The sequence below is a fragment of the Cebidichthys violaceus genome, unplaced genomic scaffold (genome assembly GCF_023349555.1).
Source record: "Cebidichthys violaceus isolate CVI_PGR_0920_01 unplaced genomic scaffold, fCebVio1.0.p SCAF_3, whole genome shotgun sequence".
Classification (NCBI taxonomy): Eukaryota; Metazoa; Chordata; class Actinopteri; order Perciformes; family Stichaeidae; genus Cebidichthys; species Cebidichthys violaceus.
In genome coordinates, this window is record NW_027176483.1 from 9,581,786 (window position 1) to 9,597,713 (window position 15,928).

General features: G+C 43.7%; 1 protein-coding gene across 1 annotated transcript in view; it reads right to left on the reverse strand.

Annotated features, from left to right (window-relative positions):
* Nucleotides 1-1,273: 1,273 nt before the first annotated feature.
* The window catches only part of otud7a (OTU deubiquitinase 7A), a 34,755-nt gene continuing 20,100 nt past the window's right edge, over nt 1,274-15,928 (reverse strand). Inside the window, exons 6-13 of the mRNA XM_068723532.1 lie at nt 14,596-14,697; nt 13,967-14,094; nt 13,236-13,348; nt 11,633-11,760; nt 11,403-11,552; nt 6,054-6,168; nt 4,750-4,834; nt 1,274-4,430 (exon numbers count right to left, since the gene is read on the reverse strand). Coding sequence (XP_068579633.1) covers nt 2,871-4,430; nt 4,750-4,834; nt 6,054-6,168; nt 11,403-11,552; nt 11,633-11,760; nt 13,236-13,348; nt 13,967-14,094; nt 14,596-14,697 — 2,381 coding nt within the window. The 3' untranslated portion in view covers nt 1,274-2,870. The remainder of the gene's footprint in view (nt 4,431-4,749; nt 4,835-6,053; nt 6,169-11,402; nt 11,553-11,632; nt 11,761-13,235; nt 13,349-13,966; nt 14,095-14,595; nt 14,698-15,928) is intronic.

Consider the following 15,928-nt stretch of genomic DNA (forward strand, 5'->3'; position numbering starts at 1 on the left):
GCTGTAATTAAATGAACCATACATATCTACAAAGGTAAATAAATAATTAGCCATGTCTTTGAATTTTCTGAGTCATTTGAGTCACTGAGTGTTTGATACCATTTGTCTTGATGTGTGACATTTGCGCGCATGCAGGAAGCCATCACCAGATTCAACCATGGCAGGGTTAGAGGACACTCTCACATGAATGCACTTGCTGACTTTCTGCTGCTTTTCGAACGCCTCTTTCGCTGCGTGGCATCGACCCTAATGCCAATGTCGGGGCATCTCTGGAGGAATAAAGCAGAGCTCCAAGTCTGGAGTGCTGCCCTACTTGTTAGTTCACTCCCAAGAATCTCAATGCTGTAACCTCAGAAGGATTTTGATGGAAATATTCCCCTCATTCTGTTTTGTTTGACTCATTCAAAAAGCAAGATTAATTACCTTTTTTCCATTAATGCAGAGTCTTTCAAATAACCATCGAAAGTGTCCTATTTCAGAGACAAATAGCCTATTAAAGGGGCACTGCACTGATTTTAGACATGAAGACCAGTTCGTTGGAAGTACTTTGCAGTTGTATAATGTCTCCTGAGGCTCTGGAGAAGCTTTGTCAAGTCTGAGAAATTAACCCTGGTGATGTCATCAGGGTTATCTCAGCTTCAGCTTGGGGACTTTAAACTCGTTAAAGTCTGTGTTACAAAGTTGAGGCATGGAGTTTAAAAGACCAGCCAGAAGGCTTTTATAATAGAAACTATTCAATGAAACTGGGAAACTAGGAATTGGAGGATCCAGTCTGTTTGGAGCTTGACCCACATTTGCAACAAACAAATCAGCATATTTTAGTCTCCGTTGCATCAATTTAGACAAATCTTTTTTTTTTTTTTTTAAACTGTCTCTCACAAGTTCATCAACATTATGGAAGTGCAATGTTAAAAGTGGAGTACCCCTTTAAAGATGCTGCTAAATTCTGCTAATGCCAATGACAGTTCAAATATTCATCCTCAGTGATTGTTGTTTAAAAGAACATAACCATATTTAGTTTTGATTAGTTCTGGTACCCTAATACAGTAATTTAACGAGTTATCGTCTGCCTTTAGGCCTCACTAGAAAAAGGAAAAGAGGATAAAAGCTAATAGCAAAAAAAGTGTAAGAGAAACCTAAACAATATGATCTCAATGGTAACTTGATTGAATATTGATTTAGAAAATCATCAGCCTAAAAATAAAATCTATAATCTCTACATTTCCTGATGATAACCTCCTTAAGGTCAAACAAAAATGACGCAGACACACCATGTTTGTAACAATAAACTTCATATTTACATCTGTACCTAATGTGCAAATTAATAATTTAAAGTAGTGTAAAACTCTTAAAGGAATACAAAATCATATCTTACAGTCCTAACATGGTGAGAGTCCATGAACTTGTCACATAGAAACAAAGAGGAGCAACACTGCAGTGTGTACAGGAGAGAGACAGAAGCAAACCCAGGGAGCAGTGGACATCCTTGGCCAGGACACACTTAGGTAAGGACAGCATGGTACATTATCCAAGCATCACCAGAACAAACAGCAACACAAACACTGCGTCTTTACAGTAGTCATGTCAAATGAGCAGAAAGCACTTGGAGGCCCGGGGTTTTACAAACCCACTGATTGGTTAAAGCACTGATGATCACAAAGGCTTGAGGTGCTCTTAGCAGCAGGTGCTTCTTTTAACGGCCTCTAGATATGGAAGAAGAACAGACAATCTCACACTGGACCAGTGACACATCTATACTGCAGGTCACCACATAGTGCTAATAGCATGATTGCACATTGTGTTGTTTGTGTGGGGAGGGGAAGAGACACGTAATCACACTTCAGACAAATACGCATCGGCCTGCTCTCACTACCCACAATTCTTCTCATCTAAACACATTAACCGAATAGAGTAGTTAACAGGCGACTCAGAGAAACACACCATAAACACTGCATATTTAGAAGCAATTCATCCTATGCACATTGTTTGGTGTTTGCCACAGAAAACATTTTGAAAAATTTGAATTGTAATCTTTTTAAGGAAGCCAGTTTGGCAGTGCTTGTGGACTTAAGGAGGTCGACTTCAGGTACAAACGTGAAATGATATCTTACACATTATCTTGAGTCCAATTCTGACACAGGAAACCCTTGTACTGTGGCAAGAACAAAGGTACACTTAACAAATGAGATAGTTTTACATTTTCATCCTAATCCAAGATTACAATCTATAATGCTTACACATTTTAATTCCTGTAGTTCAAATTTGTTTACAAAAGCACACCGTGACAATCCTTTACCATTTACAAGACACAGTTAACCTACAGTAACTATATTATTGGTGCATAGACAAAATTGGGAGAGGGTGTAGCAAAAATCACCAATTTATTGCTTTAAAGTCTAATATTAATCTCCCATTGAATTTCTTTTGATTGCAAAACAACTACAAATTTTTGAAGAACCAAACAGAGGTATTGCATTCAAACTGATTAAAAGAGCTAAAATGTTCCCTCCTGATGAGATGCAAATCTTTTTGTACTTTAAAAAATAAAGAACTTTCCCTCACATACAGAAAGTTATATCACAGAGAGATGACTTTTACTCTAAAACAAGTAAAAGACTAACTTCAATGAGACAAAAAAAAAACACAGCACAATTTCTGGCCAAAGCTGCTCACTGTTTCAAGTTCTGCTTCCCCTATCACAAAGTAATAATCTTTACTAACAAGGGAGGGGTGAGAGGAATACAAGAGCATTCTTCAACAAAATAGGAAAATGTTTGCCATCATGTTATTCTAAATGCAGAGTGCAGATGGTGTCGTTCCCTCACGTCTCCTGCGGCCTTGCTGACAAGTGGCTGAAGTGGCTGTGATGGCTATGCAGGCCTCTGCACTTTGCTCTCCCTCTCCCTGCGTTTCAGCTCCTCTCTATAGCAGTAGGAGCAGTAGTTGTCTGTCTCTGGCCTGCCGTAGAAGGAGCAGTTCTCCCTCTTGCAGCGGCGCTGCTGAAAGCAGTACAAAGGGCTTCCAGAGCTCCGCCCTTTGGTTTTCTCTTGGTTGAGCCAGGTGTGAGACGAGTTGTCCTCATCAGCAAACTCCAAGCAGTCCTGAATGTCCCCCGCGTTGAATCCATTGGTGTAGGTGTGAGACTTGTGTTCGCCAGGCATGTTGTAGGACAGGGTCTCTATGGTGTTAACAGTGCGGACCCCAGACAGGCGAGCAGGGCTGTAACTCTGGGATGAGAGTGTGCGGTTCTGCTGGGGGTAGGTGGCACATGTCTTTAGGGTGCCCACCACAGGCTTATAGGGGTCATCTTGGAAGATGGAGGATTGCATGTTGACATCTTGTAAGTGAATCACGCTGTGCCGCTGGATGGGCGGTGTATGGCTGTAGTGGGCAGACACAGGAATGGGCCCAGGTCTCTTAGCACCAATACTGGGGGAGGAGTAAGGCGCAGGGGCTGGGGCTGGGTGGGGGACATGGTGGGAGGCTGTTGGCGGGGTGAGAAGAGGGACTGGGACAGAGACGAGAGGGGCTGCAGGAGTGGGACTGTTCCTGCCCTGCATCTTGAGACCCAGTGGGGGCTGGGAGTTGTGGTTGTAGGTGTGGGTGTGGTGGGGCAGGACGGGAGAGCAGCTCTCTGGTGGCGAGCTGTCCGATCTCTCCCTCTGGAAGACACTCTCATGCTCGGGCTTCTTCACGGCCACCTCGTTAGTGGCAGGTGGCTTCTTCTCTGCCTCCTTCCTCTTCTGCTCCTGCTCCTGGCTGAAGCGCTCCTGGGCGTTGGTCAGGTAGTAGCTGATCATCTCCTCATGGAACTGGTGTCGATGGCTGGTGAGCAGGAGGCCTGCAAAAATGAACTTGCGCTCCCCCTGCATGGCAGCCCGCAGGATGTTGAGGCTGAGCTTGACATCGGTGCTGTATTTCCAGTTTTCCAGGGTCTTGTCTCTCGCTGCACTGTCTTGTCTCCCGGGGGGGGAAGAGCTGGAGGGTCCATCTCTGTCTGTAGGGGATGGACTAGTGGCCTTCTCAGAGGAAGTGGAGCTGGCTGACTGGCCCGACTCCTCCTTGCTCCCTTTGGTTGTCTTTGACTCCTTTTTCTTTGTCTTTTCCACTCCATTCTCCCCACTACGACCTGAGCCAGAGTTAGATTTGTTCATTTTTCCGTGCACAAGGCCACCCAGACCTCCCATGTTCTTCTTCAGCTTGATTCCCAAGGTTTTGCTGAAGCTACCTAGTTTGTTGGCTACAGAATCAGCCCGGCTCTTGTCTTTGTCCTTGCGCTGCTTGTCTTTGTCCTTCTCCTTGCTGGGCTTGCCGTTGTTGACGTTAGAGTTGCTGCCGACAGACTCGCGGTCAGAGTCCATAGACTCAGCTAGAGACTGGACATCCTCACCTGCAGAGGCTGTGGGAGACTCTGGCTGAGCTAGGGGAGCCTGCGCAGAAATACACACAAAAACATACAGCAATGACTAAAACAAAGAACATAGCAATAGCAACGAGGTCTCAGGGAAATTAATCAGGGACTCCCAATCTATTCCAGTCAAATTACCCCAAAAATATTTAAAAAATAACATTGTTGTCTGATTTTCGGTGATTCATAACCAGAAAAAAACAGAGGAATTCCTGGAACTCTGACAGTAAATAAAACTGATTGATTGAACAGTATGTGGTTTCAAGAACATCTGGAATCTGAAGTCTCTCTCGGGCTAAATTAACCGTGATGAACCACAAACACGTGTGAGAAAACGTTACCCTTGTTTCAGATGGAATTCGGATCCATGTTACATTCATGTAGTTGTGCAGCAGGTTGAGTTTGGCCTCAAGAGACAAGATGAGACTGTGGGAGAACATGTGTCCACAATTAACAACACGCAGTGATATAACACAGTTGACATTTGACACATTTTGTTTTTTACCAGGACCCAATGGTATATATAGCATATTAATGTAGCTGAGTATGACATGTTTAGGAACTTACTGAATTTAAGAAAACTATGAATGCATTAAGGGTAATATAAAGAGGTGTTATTAGAAGCTTGAACATTCTTCCCATGTATAGCTGCATTGTTCATTATGGAGCTTGTTAAAGGGACAGTTCACCCCAAAATCAAAAATACATATTTACCTGTAGTGCTATTTATCAATCTATATTGTTTTGGTCAGAGATGCCTAGTTTTGGAGATATTGGCTGTAGAGATGTTTGCCTTCTCTCCAATATAGTGTGACTATATTACAGCTTGTGGTGCTCAAAGTACCAAAACAATAGATTTGAAAACAGCAATATCTCTCTCCAGAAACATGACCCGGTCCCTCAAGATAATCCACAGACCCTCGATCTAGTGTCACAAACGGTATCAGCATGTAAAAAGAAGCGTGCATCTACTCATGGACGAGATGTAACCTTTAATTGTAGTATTGATTATAGACGCACCCTGGGAATACGGTTGGCAGGTGTAGTTTGGTCAGAAAATAGTTCCTACATGAAACAAGGTCTGTGTATTATCTTGAGTAACCGGGTCATGATGTCTGGAAAGAGACATTGCTGAAGTTTTTCCAAACTGTATTTTTTGGCACTTTGAGCACCACAAGCCGAGTCACATCTAGTCCCAATATACTCAAAAGAGAGCAGAAATCTCTTTGGCGCCATCTCTAAAAGTAGGCCACTCTCAGCAAATATGTATTTTTGATTTTGGGGTGAACTGTTCCTTTAAATGATAAGCTGACCCCCTGACTGGCAGGAATGTGAAACAGAAACCCTTACATAAACTCTTTGTTAAACTCAGAGTGTGTTGCTGCTTTAGTGAGGCCATTCCTGGAAAACCCTATGGATGACTGACGTATCTCACAATTTGTTCTCTCTCTGCTCACTCTTTAAAAGTGACCTGAGCTCGGAGGCCATAATGAGAGTTAAATCCTCCACGTACAGCCCTGTGGGTAGACTAACAGAACTGCCTTGGCCTACAGTTTTTCACCCTTCATGGGTCTTTCGTAGTCAGCGCCACTGTGTTCTTTGTTGATAAGCATCAACACCCTGCGATATGCTCTCCAGGACTTACTTGGCTAGCTTGGTATTATCATTGTCGTCCCTCCCCCACTCCCAGTCCCTGCCAGGGTCCACGGCAAAATGGAGTGCCAGCAGCTTGTGCTCCGAGTCAGTCAGAGGGATAACAGCTGGAAGAGATGAGATTATCAGAAGGTTAGTTTGGTCTAGCTTTACCATCGGAGTCTACGTTGCGCGCCACCCATTCTCTCACAAGGCCACCGTGGTGTCAGAGCTAACGTGACGCCACACTGATTCACTAGAATAATGACATGTTAATTATCCCAGATGTCTGTCAGCATGGGGTAAATATACTGTGGGTGCATTCTATCTGACATACATTTATTAGGCAGAGAAGTAACCGTGACCCAGTGAGTGTCACTCATGCTGACTCATCCAGACAGAGAAGGTCAAGAATTAATTATTAATTCTCAAATTGGCTCTTATTTTCATGGGCATCTTTACTATCTGCAATGATAACACTGCAATATCTAGAGATAATACTTAGATCTGGGAACACAGTGACATCGCTACAGCAAAGTCCAATGGGGCAGGGCAAAAAAGAAGAAAAAAACCCAGTTTAGTCAGATTATCTAAGACACTTTATTTGGCGGTAAATCCAAAAAGAGTATACTTTAATTAAATGTTGGTCATAATCCTTTGATTCACAGAAACAACTATAGGAAGTATGTTAGGTCAAAGTTGAAGTAGTCAGTCAGTCAGTCTGTAAACTGTGATGAATTTACAACACACAGCTTGGGTCATAATTTTACCATTTGTCTTTGTTTTCTCTTCCACATGAATTTGGCTAACCTTGGTGTCTGCCTTGTGTGTTTTCTTTTTAGAGACATCCCAGACCTTTGCAGATACTTGGGTCAGTGCAGTGTTATCATTACCAGAAGGAGTGATGGGCTAAACTACCAAAATAGGACCCAGTTTGTGACAAACTGAAAGCATCCCTGAGCTAAACTAAAGGATTTTGTAGTCTGAGCTTGTCACGATGAGACTGCTGCTTGGATTTACATTGAACCGAGTAGCTCTGCAGTTGTTCAGGGCTGTACAGGATGATTTAGTTTAGTAATAGAGTGCAATCAGACACAGAAGTACAGAAAAATTGAACGAGTGCTGAAATAATTTCATTCATACCCTGCTGATATGATCAGCTACTTACAAGCAGGAAGATGTTTTCAACATTATAACACTGGACAGAGCACATAAAACAGACACCCACCCGAGTGTCCTCTCGTGGGAGGCGTGCTTATATTATGTGCACAGTGCGGGCGTGTATGTGTTTGTGTGAGTGCATGGCTGCCTTTCAAAACAAGAGTGTGAGGAGGACTAGCTAGACCCCACTGGCCCACATGACAGCTCTCCTCAGGCGGCCTAGTGTGGGGGCTGTTGTCCACATGACAGCAGAGAGAGGCAGGCTGTTCAGGCAGAGGACATTCCAGCCTTCACTGTCAGCCCCAGATGGAAGATACAGTCTCCTCCCTGCCTTATCAATTCTTCCACTGCCATTGGGCTGCTCTGCTCTGCAGGCTTCATGCGGACACAGACACGAGCAGCAACGGCCCCTCCCGTGTCCCTGATGAAACTGCAGGTCAAACGCTCACTGAGTGCCTATGCATAGGTGCAAAGTACACTATGTGTCAAAATAGTGTTGATACATGCATAGTGATGATGCCTTAAGTTTTTGAAGCAGAATTAGTGCGGCCACACCCATGCTAGCAAATTTAACACTGCAAACATGATCACTTAATGGTATCTGACACCATTAGTCGCTACGCAAACAAATTCCAACAGCTGAATAAATACATCACTAATAGCAGTGCTGACAAACTTGTCTACAGACCTGTTCTAAAATGTCAAGGTTGCCTTTGCATTATATTTGTAAATTGCAATGCATTTTACAGCATCTTCCAAAAAAAAAAGCATGACTAATGCCTGTAGCCACAGAGACAAACAGTAATGACAGCAGTGGCATTGCAGCGATGAACACTGGGAGAAAAAAAAGAGTGGTTTTCTTAAAGAAGGGTCTTTCCTAGAACACTCTTGCCCAGAAAAATTCAGTCATAATCAAAAACACACACGGACAGACAGAACGCAGTTAACCAGCTCCCACTCAGTTCCCACTAAGGGTCATGCAGCAGGCAGCGGAGGTCTGTGAGGTGGCGTCCTGGCTCCCACGATGCAGCTGTCCTCCATTCACGCCATTCCAAACTGCTGTGTGTGCTGTTGTTCCCACTTGGGTCCGGTCCAGATTCAGAGATTCAACACTGCCAATGGAGCTCTGGGGGACTAAAGTGTGCTGTAATGTATTTACTATCCCTGTTGGCAGCCTTGTTTTGTTGTCCTTGAATGACCGATTCCCATAGCTTATGCATGGATGACATCATAGCCCTCCGCGCTATGCGAGCTGTGCACTCAGCAACATAGCTGCCAGCCTGCCTCGCCTTGCTCAGTTTGCATCTTTGATTCGGAGGGGGACTTGGGTGTAACCTGTGAGGAAACAGCTGTTGGAAATGAGGTAGATAAACTTTCTAAGCATGCATTCACATGATGTGATTGCTTTTTTTAGTTTGCACAAAATTAAAATGTACAAGTATATCATGCCTTGTGTCATGAGAGCAGAAAATGAGAGGATTCTCTCTCCTCGTTTACCCCCTTCAGAAAACAAACTCACCCATTTGAAGCATTTATTCACAGCAGGAACAGTGAGCCAATGTTTCCTCTGTTTGCAATTTAAGAACAATTTGTGCTGTCTGGAAAATGCACAAATTTGAATCCTTGACTTTGGTCACTCAGCCCAGCTGCAGATTTAAAGGACTCAATTCAGCAGACTAAACAGCAGTCATGCATATAAACAAGCCTGGGCTTTTTTTCGCCACAGATTTTAACAGCAGAACCATCGTGGTAATTACAAGAGCATCACATTTGAAGTAACATAAAACCACAACAAATAGCATTTTTATTCAGCCATATTGATTTAATTATGCCGACTGCATGGGGAGAAATACACTGGGTGTCTTTAATAGATAGAGAGGTAGAACCTGGCCAGAGCTGGATGGTTACACCGCACTGTTATGTAGGTGGTCTTTGTGTAAAAGACGGCCATTTACTTCATTCAGATGGGTGTTAGGGGGTTGACGATGGGATGCCAAAGAAAACCTGGAAGTGTTTTGGTACTGGGACCAGAGCTTGAAATAGCTCCACCGTTTTTTAGAAGTCCAGTTTCACTCATACATCGTTTAACCACAGGAGCACAAACAAGCTGATAAAAGACAGTGCCAACGGCGTCTACTGAGGAGCCAGTCATTATCACACAGCAGGTGAGCAGCAGTGGGCTGATAGAAAACACATAGAAAGCTCTGGGTTCACCTGACTACCTTACTCAGAAAAAAAAAACTTGACTGTGCGGTTGGGATGTGCCCAGAGGGAGAAAAATGGAATAAAAGAAAGTTTTGATCCTCAGCAATAACCTCTGACCTTAGACACCCCTCCCTTTTGTTTTGTTTTTCATGCAAGCTATCCATAAAAGGGTCAGTAGCGTGATGTGTCAGTGTGATTTAGAATCGGGTTACTGAGGGGGGACTTCGTTATAACCTTCCGTACAGAAGAAAGAGCCAGTATTCTAACCCAGCCTCTGGCACCTGAACACACACATGCCCAACAGCTTCTCGGATGCTCTTCACTGTGCTGAGGGAAACTGAGACCAACCCTCTACCTGAGACGTCCACACACTGGCCTGACTGTAAGCAGAGAGGATCAGTTTGTTGAGGCCCCAGCACAGGACCCTGCCCATATGTGGTGAGGGCTTAGGGGCCGGCTGGTGCTGCTCCGTCCTAATTGGCAGTGGAAGATTAGGTCTGTCCGTCTGTCTGTCTGTCTGACCCTCTGCCTGTCTGTCTGGCATTTGTTCAGCGATATAAGTTAGCATTGTTCCATTCATTAAAATTCAGAAACACACATTACTTATAAATATCATACAAAACAATAAAACTATAGAGGGGTTATTTTTTATGTATGTACCTCTTACATACATAACAAATGCAGAGAAACATGCCAGGAGCAGCAAAGATTTGTGTCATTGCTGTGTAATATGATTCATCACGTGACACACAAATGCACCATGCTAAGCATGCAAATGTTTTCATAACATCTTGGAGAGAGAGAATGCGGACAAAACGCACTCTGATTCCTATCACAGGACACAGTGTACCAGAATGAAAAAGTAGAGTCATGCAGTGGTGTAGTGGTCTAGCTACAGCCGGTTCTTTGGACATATGCACCATCTGGTGGACAAAACAGAGAACCCCCTCTGCAACACTAAAACACCCAAATAAATAAAAGTGGGTGTGCTGAATAGTTATGTGCTGTGGAGTAGGCTGCCTTTGATGTACTGCTGGCACAGGGACTGACTTCAGGACAGGGATTGCATGTTAGTAATCATGTCTGTCTGCTAGTCTGCAGTGGTCGTACCCAGACTTAATAACTAGGTTGGTGTTTACATGCCGAGAATAGGAAACGTACATGCTCAGAAAAGCACAAGAGAAGGAGGAAGACAGAGAGAGGAAGAAAGAAAACAGTTTGCACATCTGTGTTTGAGAGTGAGAAAAAGAGGCAGAGGGGACGGAGTTGGCCAGCAGCCCACGCAAGTGACAAGTGAGTTCCTCCCACTGAGTCAGATAAAGAAGAGTGCCGTGACTACTAAGACTGGTTGTCAAGGAGATCCACTCTATTTGTCAATTAAAGGAACTCCATGTGAAGATTACTCAGACCTCGAGAATAAGCAACACATCCGGAGTGGGAGCACAACAAGACAAAAAAAAAAAGAGTCACTCACACAAAATGGAAAATCCACACCCCCTCGCCACGACATAACACAATCAATATGCTCTACCCAGCACCATATCACAGAGCCCTGTGAAAGAGGCAAACCGTAAACAGACCTACTGTAACTATCTAAATTCAAACAGTGACCTCTGAGAGAGATGTAGATATACAACAACATGCAATTGAATGATTTGATCGGTGCTCAGTAAGTCATCCATGTTGGCCACTCCCTGGCTCCTGCTGTCAACTGACCTGCTTTAATAATGGAGCACAGGTAATTAGACTGCTGTCTCATACATTATTCACCTCTAGCAGGACAGGCAGACCACTCGCCCTCATTCTTGCAATCTACCCACTTAAAGTTAAACCAGAGACAGTCTAACTAATGCACATTACAGCAGGTGACACTTGGGATTTTTGAAGAACAGGAGGTCAAGAAAAGGTTTACATCCCACATCCCAATCTGCGAATGCCGCCAGATTTTTCTGTCAAGATTATGCAAGTGGTTTTGTGATGATGCACAGTTGCCTACCTTGCTCTCGCTGCTGGTCTCTCTGCTCCATGGACACCAGTGCGGAGAAGTGAGCCTGATCGTAGGCTAGGACCAGAGGTGAGCAGTGGCAGCGGCTCGGAGGAACCTCCAGAGGCAGATAGAGCCCTCCAAACGGGATGGGAGCAAACGCTGGAACACCACATCTAGTATCAGTACAGTGCTTATCCTACTGTAATGTAGAAGATCAACGCAAGGTGCGTTAAGCCTACCTTCTCCTCCTGAGTCTCTGAGCATCGTGTCAGCCACCACTACAATTGGCCTGCGTAACACGTGGGCCAGCACAAACACATGGAACTCCTCCAGACTCTCATAGACCGGATCCTCAGAGTTATCCACCCTGCAACAAAAAACCAACAACAACCATGTAACACAGTGGGATCATGGGATACCATGACAATTTCCTGACTTGGAATAGACGGATGCAAAAACAACTGCCAAAACAGTAAATGTCATGTGCCTGCATGATCTAACCTGATCCATTTTGCCCTCTGGCTACCTTGAACAGACTTGTACAAAGATCCATCTATTCATACATGAGATTGAATGAAAGAGAGCAGGAGAGAGAGAAGAGGGAGAGAGGGTGAGACCGAGAGAAAAAGCAGAGGCAGAGCTATCAGGCATGCAACCACCAGGGAACCAGAGGATGTGCAACAATTAAGTTGTCAGCCATACAAACAGCCACGCTGCCAAATTCACTCTAATAAAGAGCCTCTTAATATGTGAATCCCACTCATCCTATTTAGGGGCTCATCTCACACTAGGACCATCAAACGTCCCTGACCTGATTACTGTATTACAGTCTAACTCAATGAGAGGTTAAAACCACCAGAGTAAATGACTAAATTGTGGGATATTTTCAGTGATAGAGGGCTTTGTACTGGAAGTCAACGCTGGCGAGGACAGCTAATTAACGCAGTTATTAAATTGTTTTCAGATGCTGCTGTCACACGGAAATAGCCTTTGCATGGTTTCTTATGAGGTTTTTTACATTTATCTTTGTCTGCACTGAGCGCAAACAACCACAACCTGCTTAAATCACATTGTATGCAATTGAATTACATTTCAACAGCAGACACCTTGGTGAGTTTTTTTTAATTTCCATTATAGTTGTTTTTTTCTCTACCAAAATAGCTGCTATGCCCATCGTGTGCATAAGAGAGAGTATGAGTGATCATTTCAGTGAAAATGGAGACAAACCACAAGGTTTCTGTGCGTAGGAGGAGGAAACTACAGTTAGTTTCCAATCTGCCTCTGTAGCCTATGATAAACCCACTCTTACACTTGTTTATGCAACGGGTGGGGTGGACACACACACACACACACACACACACACACACACACACACACACACACACTCACACACACACACACACACACACACACACACACACACACACACACACACACACACACACACACACACACACACACACACACACACAAATTATTAATACTGATGGCAGCCAGTAGATGGCACAGTCTCACACTACAGCTTCAACAATGTTATTAAATCAAGAAGTCAATTTAAAAGTACTAGTGGGAACAATGAGTTTCCCTGACAAATCTATCTAAGTGAGAAGGTCACTTTTGTTTTAATTGTGGGCCTCCTGCGGTGTTTCAACATACAAGCCATTAAAACACAGCAGGAGAGTGTAATGTGTGATGTGGGACGAGAGCTGTGCAACATATTATGGCTGCTCCGTTTTGTTCCACTCTCCATCTAATACAATGACTACGGAGCAAACATTGCTGGATTCTGGTTGAAGGGATGTAATATGCGTTGTGGGGATAAATGTGAGTCAAACTGCTTACCCTCCACTGGTGTTGCCGTTTTTGCTGAGGTGAGTGCGAGGCTCACTGGAGGCCAACTTCAGCAGCTCATTCCACTCTCTCTCCCACTCCTCCTCAGTGTACACCAGCCCCGACTGCACCAACACACACACACACACATAGAGAATTTCTAATAAATCACCCACACAATCCTTATCATTATTGATCATAATTAATCTACAAAGTTATCTCCAGAATCTTTGTGCATCTACACATTTTGGTATTTTTTGTCATATTTTTGCCGGTAATGGATGAAAGATGAAAAAACAGACAGGGATTATGTGTAATTAGAGAAAGGTGGATGACATGCAACAAACCAGGACGCTGCATTTACATGGGATGCGTCTTAGATCAGTGGGCCACCAGAACGCCCAAGGCATTTTTAAAATATGAGCATCTGGACTACTTCTTTGCCTGAGCTATCTTTGGTGACACCATTTTTCTAATAGGCAAATACTTTAATCCATGAACATCAAGAGAAGGGAGAGGACGTGCAGAGGATTTGACAGTATTAACACTGCTACTAATGCACACTTGGCATCATCAAAAGACTATTTTCCTCGCAGCAAAAATCCAAATGTGCGACCCAGCAACAAAACTAAAATCATTGCTTAATAACAGAGGCTACATGTGGCTCATCCCTTCGCTTGCTCTTATGGATGTATTAATGCTATCATTCGTGAACGTGGATGTGATGCATTTACTCTTCCAACCTCCTTGTTCTGTTGGGTTTGCTGCCACCTCCACCTCCTCTTCAGAGCGTCCCTCTCCGCTCCGCTCTTCATCATGGTATACAGGGATTTCCTCAGCATCAGGTCTCTGTCATGGAAGCCCCACATCCCTGATGGACACAGATTCAAGACACCGTTACTGCTTGTTAAGATTGAGGACATAAAACAATGACACAGCCATTGCACCAAACTATATAATCATTATACGAAAACCTCAGCTCTTTAACTTCCTGTCTAAAAATGTCTTTCAGCACTCATCAAAGGGCCTTAGTTGTCTGACTGTCAGTGCAAATTGCATTAGCTCTGGTGCCTCTAACATTGACAGCTCCTGCTCCAGTAGTCCTCACACTGGGAAGTCAACAACCTCCTTCGGCAGGGACCTGAATAAACTGTGAATCCACTGAACCCTGCAGCTGACAGCTTCCTGCAATGTATAGGTCACTTATCTCCCTCCCTCCCTTCCTTGCTACCTTTGCTCTTCCAATCCTCCTTTCCCACTCCCTCCTCTGGATTCAGTAGCTGTGACGCAGCACTGACACTGTTAATAGACAGCGCCTTGCTCTTGTTGTTATGGATGATATGGTAATATCATGTGTACATGAGTAGCTCACCTAAAGAGGCAGCATGCAGAAGGCAGTTCCCGTCCCCTGTGGTGGCCAGAGGAAGCAGCTTCTTACAGCTAGTGCACATGGTGGACCACCAGTTCAGACGACCTGCACACACGCACAATATTAGAAGACCATGAATTCTGCACAAAACTGAAAAACAGAAGGGAGCAAATACCTTTTAGTTTCAATCCATTTTCAAGTCAACGTTCTCTTGATTTACTCAAATTGAAATGCACACACAAAAAATGTATTTGTGCGTTTCCAATATAATATGTAATTGGGCTTTGCAGGGCCAAAGCAACATTTATTCCAAACACCAGCCCAGCATCTCTACCAAGAGGAGAATACAATCTACAAAGAAGAAGTTGCAGCACATAAGAAAAACAGAAAAACTTTGGGAGAGGCAATTCCAAGAGAGATGTTTATTCCACGGGCGACTGGGTATATAACAGGGGCCATAGGTGATCAAATGAATGAACAGAAACATACTAATTTATCAATAATAGAAATACAACAATTTTAGGTTCATAGCAAGTATATTTTAGATATAGAAAGAGCAATACAATAAATAAATGAGTCTCAGGTCCATAAAAAGCTCTATAGCACATTATTTTTAAATTATTTACTACATTGTTAAGGGTTACTTTATTTATAAAAATAAATAACATGAAATTAGTGTCATTTTGAGTGTAGTTTATCTCCAGATTAGATTATTTTAGACATGGGATTAACCATCTTGTGAAAAGATTATTAATTACTGCTTTCCAGTGTGTTTCTAGTCTAATTGGTCCTTTCAGATTCTGTAAAAAACATGTCTGTCAGGAATGTACTACGGATATTTACAGCAGCCTTCAATTGCCCGTCACAACTGTTTGTCACCTTGTTACTCAAATGAACTGTAAACTTAATGTCCTCCAGTCTCACACTACTGGAGCAGGTACCAGTGATGGCCCAATGAGAACAATTAGCCAACAGGCATAATTAGCTTCATTAGCTGAACTTTGAAGGCAATGATTAGCACAGGCCATATGCTTTGCACACACCCTCAAATACCCAGCAGTCTTTCAAAAACCCACTCTGAGTATCTTCCTCCTCAGCCTGACTTTTACAGTATCTCCAGTTTCTGCTCCATCACCGCCCTGCCAGCATCCCTGAGGGAGAGACGACTGCTTCACAGCCCCGGGCACGGCACACTGCTTTACTGCAGGCAGCCTCATCGCTCTGAGCCTGGGGTGATCTGACTGCATCATTTATTTAACAACAGTAAACACAGAAGAAGCTCTGAATGATTTACCCCTCACTGTGGATGGGCTCAAAATGCAGATGTTTTGCATTT